At 47.4% G+C, this 13,327-nt stretch overlaps 3 protein-coding genes across 3 annotated transcripts in view; 2 read left to right on the top strand and 1 right to left on the bottom strand.

The window, feature by feature from the left end:
* Window positions 1-13,327, top strand: part of UBE2L6 (ubiquitin conjugating enzyme E2 L6) — a 622,645-nt gene that overhangs the window by 501,161 nt on the left and 108,157 nt on the right. The window lies entirely within an intron of this gene.
* The window catches only part of TIMM10 (translocase of inner mitochondrial membrane 10), a 301,193-nt gene that overhangs the window by 158,726 nt on the left and 129,140 nt on the right, over window positions 1-13,327 (top strand). The window lies entirely within an intron of this gene.
* On the bottom strand, window positions 2,565-8,033 carry CLP1 (cleavage factor polyribonucleotide kinase subunit 1). The gene is made up of 3 exons (XM_050758544.1): window positions 6,526-8,033; window positions 4,355-4,982; window positions 2,565-3,660 (listed from the first exon to the last, which is right to left on the bottom strand). Exons 2-3 carry the CDS (start codon window positions 4,958-4,960, stop codon window positions 2,989-2,991), a joined length of 1,278 nt encoding a protein of 425 aa, XP_050614501.1. The 5' UTR covers window positions 4,961-4,982; window positions 6,526-8,033; the 3' UTR covers window positions 2,565-2,988.

Consider the following 13,327-nt stretch of genomic DNA (forward strand, 5'->3'; position numbering starts at 1 on the left):
GAAAGAGAGCGAGAAGGAAGGAAGGAAAGAAAGAGGCATGGGAAGGAGGAGATCAGCCAGGCGCGCTGACTCACGCCTGTAATCCCAGCACTTTGGGAGGCCAAGGCGGGTGGGTCACCCGAGGTCGGGAGTTCGAGACAAGCCTGACCAACACGGAGAAACCCCATCTCTACTGAAAATGCAAAATTAGCTCGGCATGGTAGCGTATGCCTGTAATCCCAGTTACTCGGGAGGCTGAGGCAGGAGATTCACTTGAACCTGGGAGGCGGAGGTTGCGGTGAGCCAGATTGCACCATTGCACTCCAGCCTGGGCAACAAGAGTGAAACTCCGTCTCCCTCCTCCAAAAAAAAAAAGAGATCAAATAATTACTCTACTTAACTACCCCTCCCCACTGGTTCCCATTGCTCTTAACAGTAAAATCCATTCTTAAACCAGGCACTGTGGAATGAGCCTGTAGTGCCAGCTACTCAGGAGATTAAGATGGGCGGATCACTTAAGCCCAGAAGTTCAAAGCCAGCTTGGGCAACATAGTGAGACCCCCCATCTCTCTCTTTTTTTTTTTCTTTTGGAGATGGAGTTTCGCTCTTGCTGCCTAGGCTGGAGTGCTGTGGCGTGATCTTGGCTCACAGCAACCTCCGCCTTCCAGGTTCAAGTGATTCTCCTGCCTTAGCCTCCCAAGTAGCTCGGATTACAGGCATATGCCACCATGCTAGGCTAATTTTTTGCTTTTTTTTTTTTTTTTTTTTTGTATTTTTAGTAGAGACAGGGTTCCACCATGTTGGTCAGGCTGGTCTCGAACTCCTGACCTCAAGTGATCCACCCACCTCAGCCTCCCAAAGTGCTGGGATTGCAGGCATGAGCCCCCACGCCTGGCTGAGATCCCTATCTCCTAAAAAGAAAAAAAAAAAAATCCCTGTTCTTTTTGAGACAGAGTGTCGTTCTGTCACCCAGGCTGGAATGCAGTGATGCAATCTCAGCTTACTGCAACCTCCACCTCTCGGATTCAAGGAATTCTCAGCCTCCCGAGTGGCTGGGGTTAAAGGCGTGGCCACCACCCAGAGCACCTGGGCCAAAAAATCCATTCTTCACCCCGGTTTACAAAAGCCCTACATTATCTGGTCTTTGCTGCCCCCTCCAGCCTCATCTTGTACAGTCTCTCTTGGTTCCACGCTTCAACCACACTGGTTTTTCTCTTCACCAAGCTCACCAAGCTTGTTCCTTTATTAGGGTTTTGCAGTTTTTTTTCACTAGGAAGGTTTTGCCCCAGACTTCACACAGCCATTTGAGTCTTAGTCCAAAATGTATGCTCAGGAAGGGCCTTTCCTGACCACCCAGTCGAAAGCAGCCTCTAGTTACTCTGTCTCATATCCCCCAAATTTAAGTCTCTGCATAGCACTTGCCTTTTTAAATGTGTTTATTCTATAATGTAAGCTCCATAAAACTTTTGTCTATCTTGTTCCCCATCTAGAATGGCTCCTGACAAACAGTAGGTCCTCAGTAAACATTTATGGAAAGAAGGAATGGATGAATGGCATCAGATACTTAAGTAATCCAAGTCCAAACCCGGGACACCAAACAATCATTTGCAAGAGATCGAAAAGAATGGGCTTTCCCAGCTTCTTACCACCTGAAAGCTCAAGTTATACTTTGACTTAGGGCCTAGTTCCAATCAAATAGACAAGAAGGATAGCTGTACTGGAAGGAAAATGAGCTATCTCTGGAAAATGATTAGATATGATGAAATCTCATTCCAAGGTTATCACCAGCCTCTAACTCCCCACAGTAAATCCAGCACTGACAGCAGATTTACCATCTATTTACCTAAGCGCAAAGGAAAGGGGAACTATCATAAGAACTCACAGCCAGGGCCAGGCGCGGTGGCTCACGCCTGTAATCCCAGCACTTTGGGGGGTTGAGGTGGGCGGATCACGAGGTCAGGAGATCGAGACCATCCTGGCTAACATGGTGAAACCCCGTCTCTACTAAAAATACAAAACAAAACAAAAAAATTAGCCGGGCACGGTGGCGGACGCTTGTGGTCCCAGCTACTCAGGAGGCTGAGGCAGGAGAATTGCGTGAACCCGGAAGGTGAAGCTTGCAGTGAGCCGACATTGCGCCACTGCACTCCAGCCTGGGCAGCAGAGCAAGCAGAGAGTCTCACACCTGTAATCCCAGCACTTTGGGAGGCCGAGGTGGGCAGATCATGAGGTCAGGAGTTTAAGACCAGCCTGGCCAACATAGTGAAATCCTGTCTCTACTAAAAAATATACAAAAAATTAGCTGGGCGTGGTAGCAGGCACCTGTAACCCCAGCTACTTGGGAGGCTGAGACAGGAGAATTGCTAGAACCCAAGAGGCAGAGGTTGTGAGCCGAGATCGCGCCACTGCACTCCAGCCTGGGTGACAGTGCGAGACTCTGTCACAAAAAAAAAAAAAAAAAAAAAACTCACTTGACTCACAGGTAGGTTTCTTGCTTTTCCCCTCCTCTAAGCATTTTAGCAATAAATCATTCCAATGATGTTTCTATAACACTTAGAGGAAAAAAAATAAATTATACCAACTTCTATGACATGGCAAAAATATTTATTAAAATTATTTTTAAGTTTGAACTTTATTGGAAAGAGTCCCTCTAATTCACACTTTCATCCTAGATAAATGGGTAAGAACCCTATATGGAATATAAAGCATTGATTTTTAAAAACCACAAAGTAGCACAGTGAAAGAAATGCAATTCTCCAGGGTCTTAGAGAATTCAAAGTGGCATCTTAGGTAGTCTAAGCAACCAATTAGTCTCATGGTTTTCCTTTTGGTTCCAGATTAGAAGAGTCAGGTTACCACTACCTGTTTTTAGAGGTAGAATATGAACTTCTACTAGTCCACAGTTTACTGGTTAGGTGGCCCCAACAGAGTCTCTTATCTCAGCCCATCTGCCTCTAGGGGTGGCCAGAAGATCTCTAAGTCCCAGGCAGCAAGGCTTCCTGCTGATCTCTACTTCAGATCCATGAACCGGATGTCCATGATGAGAAGGAAGTTCTTAGGCAGTGGGCGGGGGGCTGGAGACAGAACAGTAAATACCTGATGCTCCAGGTCCACACTGGTCACCACAATGAAGCCAGCTACGCTCGTCTCAGACAGGTTCTCCTCTGTGCCCTCAGCAGTGCTAACACTCAGTAGGTGGTGCACCATATCTCGCCCAGGAGTGACGGGTACTAGCTTGAGCTGATTATCCTCTTGAGACATGCCCAAAGGTAAACAGGAGTCTGGGATGGTGGGTGCCCCAACTTTGTAGATTTTCACATCTGAAAATTTGACATTGAAGGCATGGGGATAGAAACAGCCTCGGAATCCATAAAAATACTCACGGATACGCTCATCCCTACATTCCCGCCGGAAGTCCTTGGAGCGCTCCACCACACCCCCAGATTTAGGGAGCAGCACGGTGCGTACAAAGTGGGGGAGGTCCCGTTTCAGTTCGTTGTACAGTCGTTCTTGATCCAGAACCACAACGACATCCACCTCAAAAGCTGAGGCTGCATGCACCAGAGCCTGGTAACCAGAGCCCTTGACCCAGCCACAGGTGTTAATGACACAGCCACTCACAGATGCCCTTCGGTTCACCTCACACCTTTGGTTGAACACATCTGCTAAACGAGATGTAATCTGCAAAAGAGAGGATCCAGGTAAGAACAAAAAACCCAGACAAACCCATGGCTACTTTGTTCCTCTTTAGAATAAGTGCTTTTAGATATAAGAAAAATGACTTTTTTTTTTGGGAAATGGAGTCTCACTCTGTTGCCCAGGCTGGAGTGCAGTGATGCGATCTCAGCTCACTGCAACCTCCACCTCCCGGGTTCAAGCGATTCTCCTGCCTCAGCCTCCCGAACAGCTGGGATTACAGGCACTGGCCACCACGCCCGGCTAATTTTTGTATTTTCAGGAGAGATGAGGTTTCGGTTTCACCATGTTGGCCAGGCTGCTCTCCAACTCCTGACCTCAGGTGATCCACCTGCCTCAACCTCCCAGGTTGTGGGATTACAGGCATGAGCCACTGCACCCAGCCTGAAAAACTGACACTTTTAATGGCTGTAGTTTTGACAACATAACATGGATTTAATTTTTATGTTGCTGCTTCTACCTCCTGTATTATGCCGTAAGTAAAAATCTAACAAATTACTAAGAATAGATCCACAGAAATGTTTAACAATCTGAGACTGACTTATATTTGGAACTGCCTTTCCTGAAGTAATGCAGCAGAAATACCAGCTGAGAAAATGCAGTGTAAACTAGTAAACTTCCCCAGTTTCCTACCCTGATAGCAACCCTTCCCTCCACTTCACCTTTCTCTGGCTCTGACCTTATTATAAAGCTTGATGTTGGTGCCAGGAGTGGTGGAACCAAAATGATACACCAGAGGGGCCTGGATAGAGAAACCCTCTTCCACGTCTGCAGGTCGCTCAATGTAGAGGGCCCCCATGGTACCAGGGATGGACACAGAACCCTGGCCCACATCCAGCTCCACATAAGTGGGACGGCGGCCCAAACGCACTGCATAGTTGAGCAGAAGGCGACACACTGTAGACTTGCCCACATCAGTGGGGCCCACTACCATCACACGGGGACCTCGCTCTTCTTCCTTTTCCGCTTGCCTCCGCATCTGTTCCAAGGCTGTGTGAGTGTTGAGGTAAAGCAACATAGGAGTGTCCTTGGAGACATAAGCCACCTCAGTGCGGCCGCTCAGTTGCACAGAACAGCCATGCCAAGTGAAAACAGCCACCTTGGCACCAGCATCAAAGGTGAATTTCTTGTTTCGGGTCAGCTCTGTGCCAAAGATCTCTGCCATGCCAGTCAACAACTCCAACTGAACTGACTGAGATGCCTCCACCTCAAAGCGAAGTTCTGTTTCTCGCTCTAGTTCAAATTTAGTGGTTGGCTTCTTGTCATCATTAGCCTCTTCTCCCATCTCTTCTGTGTAGCTGCTGCGCCTAGAACACAAATTAAATATCAGACCCAATTGTAAGTCAGTCCTCTGTTACAAAAACATCCAATGGGGCCAGGTGTGGTGACTCATGCCTGTAATCCCAGCACTTTGGGAAGCTGAGGTGGCTGGACCACTTGAGGTCGAGAGTTTAAGACTAGCCTGGCCAACATGGTGAACCCCGTCTCTACTAAACATACAAAAAAAAAAATTAGCCGAGCATGGTGGTGGGTGCCTGTAATCCTAGCTCTTTGGGATGCCAAGGCAGAATCACTTGAACCCAGGTGGCAGAGGTTGCAGAGAGCCGAGATTGCACCACTGCACGCCAGCCTGGGCAACAGAGCAAGACTCCATCTCAAAAAAAAAAAAAAAAAGAAAAGAAAAGAAATCATCCAATGGGCCAGGCACAGTGGCTTAGGCCTGTAATCCCAGCACTTTGGGGCACTGAGTTGGGCAGATCCCCTGAGCTCAAGAGTACAAGACCAGCCTGGGCAACATGGTGAAACCCCATCTCCACAAAAAATGCAAAAATTGGCCAGGCCTGGTGGCTCACGCCAGTAATCCTAGCACTTTGGGAGGCCAAGGCGGGCAGATCACCTGAGGTCACGAGTTCAAGACCCGCTTGGCCAACATGGTGAAATCTCGTCTTTACTAAAAAATACTAAAATTAGCCAGGCATGGTGGTGAGTGCCTGTTGTCCAAGCTACTCAGGAGACTGAGTCAGGAGAATCACTTGAACCTGGGAGGTGGAGGTTGCAGGGTTGCAGTGAGGCGAGATCGCACCACTGTACTCCCGCCTGGGCGACAGAGCTAGGCTCTGTCTCAAAACAAAACAAAACAAAACAAAAACATACAATGAATGTTTCCCCTTACCTTGCTTTAATTCTCTCCATATTTCTTATCACCATCTGTCTCACTATATATTATGTTTTCCCCGCCTTCCCATCCCAAAATGTAAGACTTGGGCATTTTTGTTTGCTACTGTATACTACTTAGAATAGAGCTTGACAGACTGTAGACACCTCAATACATTGCGTGAATTAATGTCTCAGACATCAGAGAAAAACCATACCTACAGATGGACAGAAGATTTAATTATATCACCCTCCATCACTCTATTGGTAAACTCCAGACTTGAGAAGGTAACAGATGCCCAGACCCCAATCATCTTAGTCAACAGGAAAGGGCGTCTGCAATACGGATGCAAAGCAAAGAACACCGGGTTTGAACTCAGAAAACAGCATAAGCCTCGGCTCTGTAACTACTAGTAGTGTCTTTAGACAATCACTTAACTTCTCTGAACCTTTGAAGCTGTCGACTGGAAAGCACTTACACTTCCTCAAATACAGTGTTGTTCTTGGTGTTTATAGGAATTGTGGGAGGAAAAAAAAGCACTTCGTAAACTAGAAAACGACAAGGAAGCGATATGAATTATTTCTGATCCTGGACTGCAGCTCTAGGTTCAGCATTTGTCCCAACCTCCCCAGACACCAAAATCTCCCCGGACCACAAGGAGGCGACAGTTGCGTTCCTGCCCTTTTTTAACTCACCTGCGCAGCCAGGAGCCCAACAGGTAAACCCAGAAGGTCCTCCAGTGCAGAACTCAAACCAAACTACAAGCGGTTCTTGCCCAGACCCACGCCGGAAACAAACGCAGTTCCGCACTTGCGCTATGAAAGGACACGCGGTCGCACGCTGCCCTTTGGGACGTGTAGTTTGCCGGAACAGCCGAGAGCGGGTGCACTCGCTAAGCCGCTCGGCCTTCTGGGAGTTGTAGTCAAAGGATTGTTTTGAACTTGACGCCAAGGGTGGGAGGGGCGGCGGCCGTCATTATTCGTGAGGCCGGAGGGAGGGGTGAGGAGGCGTGGCGGTTGCGCCCCCGCGCTGGGCAGCGACAGGTCGAGGGACCTGGCTTCGGCAGTGCGCGTCCGCGGCGGGAATCTCGCCCCAGATTTCCTGCTCCCCTGCAGCGCAGGAAAGAGAAGGGAGGCCCGGAAGAGAGGGGGACTTACTGTCTAGGTCTAGGTCACGCGACGGCCTGCTTGCCTGGACAAGCCACGAAGCACAAAATCCTGTTTGGGCAGGGGGAAACCTAGGGGTAGGGAAAGCGGAGGAAAGCAGCCCGACAGAGGTTGCACCGAGTAGTTGTCTCCCACCTTACACAGTGCTTGGCACATGGAAGGCATTTCAAAATTTTTTTCTTTAATAAAAGAATAAAAATCCGATGATTTCTTCCAGCTACAAGTCAGTCATTACCCAACAACCTCTCTCCCACTAAACGAGGATTTTTGTTGGCCACTCATTTCCCTCCATAAATCTCTGACAGTTACAGGTCAGTCATTTGCCCCTCAGCCAACAGGTTCCACCACGTCTATAATCCTCTTTTTACTAACTTGGGCTTTGGAATCTTACATTATTTGCTATACTGCTTACATCACTGTGTGACTTTGAGCAAATCACAGGCTTCATCTCTCTGAGATCCTTTTTTGTTTGTTTGTTTTTCTTTTTATTTTTGAGACAGCGTCTCACTCTCTCGCCCAGGCTGGAGTACAGTGCCGCGAACATGGCTCACTGCAGCCTCGACCTCCTGGGCTCAAGCATGACATCGTTTTTTGTCTGCAAAGTGGGGATAATAACAGTGCCCAACCTAAAGTTGTTTTGACGATTGCAGGAATGTGCCTGTAAAGTACTAAGTACGATGTCTGTAATACAGAAAAATCTGATGTCAGCTTTTACGTTTTTATTATAGGCTGGGGGGAAGGGACTATAATACCATTCATTCGTGCAATAGTTAACATTTTTCAGATCCCTTTCAGGCATCTTCTTTCACAGCCGCCCTGTAAAGTCAGCTTTATTATATCCAATTTCAGATGGGGGAGGAGACTAAGATAGGTGCAGGGATTTGCCCAAACATTAACATAACTGAGTCCAGTTATGATAATAGTAAACATTTAAGCTGGGCGCGGTGGCTCACGCTTGCAATCCCAGCACTTTGGGAGGCCGAGACGGGCGGATCACCTGAGGTCAGGAGCTCGAGACCAGTCTGACCAACATGGTGAAACCCCATCTCTACTAAAAATAGAAAAATTAGCTAGGCGTGGTGGCAGGCGCCTGTAATCCCAGCTACTGGGGAGGCTGAGGCAGGAGAATCGCTTGAACCCGGGAGGCAGAGGTTGCAGTGAACCGAGATCAAGTCACTGCACACCAGCCTAGGCAACAGAGCGAGGCTCTGTCTCAAAAAAACAAACATATTTATATACTTTTATATGCCAGATACTGGTCTATGGACTTTTCAGGTGTAAATTCATTTAATCATCGCCAGAATCCTATGCAGTAGGTACTGTAATTGTCGTCTTCACTTTACACGTGAGTACTTTTTTCAGTCCTGCTCACGTAGTTAATTCATATTGAGGAGACTGGGAAGATTTTCTGGTTGGTTCGCCAGAAAGATTTTCTCCTGCTGGTCCTACTTAGCAGCACTCCCCAAGCAGTGCCATCCTCACTTGTCACTTCTGAGTTTTCTTTGATGGTTTGCTTTAATTATTTCATTCATTCAACATGTATGCCTTAGCTTTTTTTTTTTTTTTTTTTTTTTTTTTTTTTTTTTTTTGAGATGGAGTTTTGCTCTGTTGCCCAGGCTAGAGTGAAGTTGTGCAATTTCAGCTCATTGCAACCTCTGCCTCCTGGGTTCAGGTGATTCTCCTGCCTCAGCCTCCCAAGTAGCTTGGATTACAGGCACGTGTCACCATGCCCGGCTAATTTTTGTATTTTTACTAGAGATGGGGTTTTCACCATCAAGTGATCCACCCGCCTTGGCCTCCCAAAGTGCTGGGAATACAGGCATGAGCCACCGTGCCCAGCCTATGCATTAGTTTTTCAATTAACTATTGGGTGTCCCCTAATCTTCTCTTCTTTAAAAATTCAGTTCCAGTCTTCCATTTGCAAATTTTCTCCCTGAGTGGGCTTATCCTCGCCTTTTTCCATGCAATCTATCTCCCAGATCTGTTTCTTCGCCTCTACTGTCTCCCTTGAGGCAGTTTCTCCCAGTTACCTGAAAGTCATTTTTATTTGGATATTGTATAACCATCTCAAGCTGAACTTAGGGGAAAAAACCCCTCCCTTCCTTTAGACTGCTCTCCATTTTGCTTCTAAAATACAGAAAGAGTCAGGACACAACATTTAAAGCATCTGTGCTTGACTACACTCTCTTCTCTCACCTTTTTTTAAATTGTTATTTTGAGATGGAGTCTTACTCTATCTCCCAGACTGGATTGCAGTGGTGCAATCTCAGCTCACTGCAACCTCCATCTCCCGGATTCAAGCTGTTCTCCCGCCTCAGCCTCCGAAGTAGCTGAGATTACAGGCTTCCACCACCGCACCTGGCTAGTTTTTCTATTTTTAGTAGAGACAGGGTTTCACCATGTTGGTCAGGCTGGTCTCGAACTCCTGACCTCAGGTGATCCACCTACCTCGGTCTCCCAAAGTGTTGGGATTACAGGCATGAGCCACAGCACCCAGCTCTTTTCTCAGTTTGAATCTTTCACCAAGCACTCCTGCCATCTCCACCCCACCCCCAAACAATACTGTCATCATATGTTCTTATTCTCCTCTCCAGCTAGATCCTTGATCATTTTCTTTTTGCTTCCAAACTTTCTTTCTCTCTCCCTTCCTCCCTTCCTCCCTTCCTCTCTGTCTCTCTGTCTCTCTTTCTCTCTTTCTCTCTTTCTGAGACATAATTTCGCTCTTGTTGCCCAGGCTGGAGTGAAGTGGCATGATCTCGGCTCACTGCAGCCTGCACCTCACGGGTTCAAGCAATTCTCCCGCCTCATCCCTCCCAAGGAGCTGAGATTACAGGCATCCGCCACCATGCCCAGCTAATTTTTGTACTTTTAGTAGAGAAGGGGTTTTGTCATGTTAGCCACGATGGTATTGAACTCCTGACCTAAGGTGATCTACCCGCCTCAGCCTCCCAAAGTGCTGGGATTACAGGCATGAGCCACTGTGCCCAGCCTGCTTCCAAACTTTCAATCTGAGCTGGGCCCAGTGGCTCACGCCTGTAATCCCAGCACCTCAGGAGGCCAGGGTGGGTGGATCACTTGAGGTCAGGAGTTTGAGACCGGCATGACCAATATGGCGAAATCCCGTCTCTACTAAAAACACAAAAATTAGCCAGGCATGGTGGCGCGTGCCTGTAATCCCAGCTACTCAGGAAGGTGAGGTGGGAGAATCACTTGAACCCAGGAGGTGGAGGTTGCAGTGATTCGCAATCACGCCATTGCACTCCAGCCTGGGAAACAGAGCGAGCTTCCATTTCAGAAAACAAACAAAACAAAATAACTTTCGATCCATGCCCTGAAAACTAACCATCTGCCTTTTCCCACTTCTCATTGTTCTCCTCAACAATTGCTTTTCAAATTCTTTTTCTACTTTTATTTCCCCTCTCTTCTGTTGCCCAAACAAGAGCACCTCTCTATTCTTTCTTTACCTAGCTTTTTCTCTCAATTCCAAATCTCTGGTACTATCCCTCAAGACACCCACGTTGTCTTTTCAGAATTTACTTTAAACCCCAGAATCTTCCCTGATTAAATATTTAGAATTTCTTTTTATTTTCATGCTCAACTAGCAATGTCTCCCACTACCCATATTTCCCTGCCTTAACTTTTTTTCCCCTCTTTACGTGTGAGAAGAAAAACAAACCACCCACAAGCACTGCTTTCTAGACATCCCTATCTTTGTCGTACTTCATTTGCTAAATGCTAGCCTCTGTTAGAAATCAGGGTTTTTGTCTTAGGGGATATGTTCTGTGGTCTCGAACTCCTGACTTCAGGTGATTCGCCCGCCTCGGCCTTCCAAAGTGCTGGGATTACAAGATGTGAGCCACTGCACCCAGCCAAGAATGCTCGGGTTTTTTGTTTGTTTGTTTTTGTTTTTGTTTTTGTTTTGTTTTGTTTTTGAAACAGAGTCTCACTGTCACCAGGCTGGCTTGGAGCACAGTGGCACGATCTCAACTCACTGCAACCTCCAACTTCCTGTTCAAGCGGTTCTCCTGCCTCAGGCTCTCGAGTAGCTGGGATTACAGGCACGTGCCACCATGTCCAGCTAATTTTTGTATTTTTATTAGGGAAGGGGTTTCACCATGTTGGCCAGGATGGTCTCGATCTCCTGACCTAGTGATCCTCCTGCCTCAGTCTCCCAAAGTGCTGGGATTACAGCCGTGAACTACTGTACCTGGCAAGAATGCTGTTTCGTTTTTGTTTTTGTTTTTTTTGAGACGGAGTCTTGCTTTGTCGCCCAGGTTGGAGGGAAGTGGCGCCATCTCAGCTCACTGCAAGCTCCGCCTCCAGGGTTCACGCCATTCTCCTGCCTCAGCCTCCGAGTAGCTGGGACTACAGGCACTCACCACCACGCTCGGCTAATTTTTTGTATTTTTAGTAGAGACGGGTTTCACCGTGTTAGCCAGGATGGTCTCGATTTCCTGACCTTGTGATCCGCCCGCCTCGGCCTCCCAAAGTGCTGGGATTACAGGTGTGAGTCACCGCGCCCGGCGAGAATGCTGGTTTTTTTTTTTTTTTTTTTTTGGAGACGGAGTCTCGCACTGCCGCCCAGGCTGGAGTGCAGTGGCCGGATCTCAGCTCACTGCAAGCTCCGCCTCCCGGGTTTACGCCATTCTCCTGCCTCAGCCTCCCCAGTAGCTGGGACTACAGGCGCCCGCCACCTCGCCCGGCTAGTTTTTTGTATTTTTAGTAGAGACGGGGTTTCACCGTGTTAGCCAGGATGGTCTCGATCTCCCGACCTCGTGATCCGCCCGTCTCGGCCTCCCAAAGTGCTGGGATTACAGGCTTGAGCCACCGCGCCCGGCCGAGAATGCTGTTTTGAAATGACACTAGGGTTTACTGCCTATCATGTGCCAGGCACTTTTCAGGCATTTAAATGTTATATCACTTTAGTTTACATCTCCATGAGGTAAATATTATTAACTTCATTTAGCAGAAGAGTAAGACTAAGGCACAAAGAGTATCAGTAATTTGCCTAGTGGCTCCTGCCGAGTAATTGGCACAGCTAAGATTCTAATTCAGTCTCTTTGAAGCCAAAGCCAGACACTTGGTTCATGTCTGAAGATGCAACTCAACCACTCTGTTAATCAGGGTTCTCTAGAGGGACAGAATTAATGGGATAGATGTATACATAAGTCGGAGTTATTACAGAATATTGACTCACATGATCACAAGGTACGGTCCCACAGTAGGCTGTCTGCAAGCTGAGGAGCAAGGAAGCCAGTCCGAATCCCAAAGTTGAAGACCTTGGAGTTCGATGTTCGAGGGCAAGAAGTGTCCAGCATGGGAGAAAGATGTAGGCTCAGAGGCTAAACCAGTCTGGTCTTTCCACATTCTTCTATCTGCTTTTATTCTGGCTCAGTTGATTAGATCGTGCCCACCCAGATTGAGGATGGGTCTGCCTTTCCCAGTCCATTGACTCAAATGTTAATCACCTTTGGCAATACCCTCACAGACACACCCAGGAACAATTCTTTGCATCTTTCAATCCAATCAAGTTGACAATATTAACCATCACAAGTCCACCCGTTGTCAACTTGAACCCATACACGTCTCCTGAAATCATACATAATCTTCAAATAAAGACAATAATAAGGTCATAATTACGCTTAACATAATACAGCTATCCTTCGTACAACCGGAAACACACCAATCCCCAACCCAAATGCTATTACATAGAGGTAACAACACTTAAATGCTGATATCAAGTCAGTAAGTCTTATGTCACATGATAAAGGCAAAAGAAAGGAAATAAAATGAAGATATTTTCTTTTTTTTTTTTTTTTTTTTTTGAGACGGAGTCTCGCTCTGTCACCCAGGCTGGAGTGCAGTGGCCGGATCTCAGCTCACTGCAAGCTCCGCCTCCCGGGTTTACGCCATTCTCCGGCCTCAGCCTCCCGAGTAGCTGGGACTACAGGCGCCCGCCACCTCGCCCGGCTAGTTTTTTTTGTATTTCTTAATAGAGACGGGGTTTCACCGTGTTAGCCAGGATGGTCTCGATCTCCTGACCTCGTGATCCGCCCGTCTCGGCCTCCCAAAGTGCTGGGATTACAGGCTTGAGCCACCGCGCCCGGCCAAGATATTTTCTTAGTACAAGTGTATATATGCACAAACATGTTCCTAACAAAAGGAGGAGGCAATACTCATGACAATTACAGTCTTCATTTCTGCAACTGGTCACGTGGTCATAGCTTGTATTGATGACTACTTTCTTTGACTACCCATTCTGTATTCCGTTTGCCTTCAGCTAGCACCTCAGCAGATTATGTTTTTTTAACCTGGTGGAGTGACCCAAACC

Source organism: Macaca thibetana, chromosome 14 (assembly GCF_024542745.1).
Source record: "Macaca thibetana thibetana isolate TM-01 chromosome 14, ASM2454274v1, whole genome shotgun sequence".
NCBI lineage: Eukaryota > Metazoa > Chordata > Mammalia > Primates > Cercopithecidae > Macaca > Macaca thibetana.

Bases quoted from the DNA above. Each gene is read 5' to 3' on its own strand.
- CLP1 (XM_050758544.1), bottom strand. From the start codon at position 4,960: ATGGGAGAAGAGGCTAATGATGACAAGAAGCCAACCACTAAATTTGAA. The intron at 3,661-4,354 runs GTCAGAGCCAGA...TCTCTTTTGCAG, and splicing joins ACATCAAGCTTTATAATAAG to ATTACATCTCGTTTAGCAGA.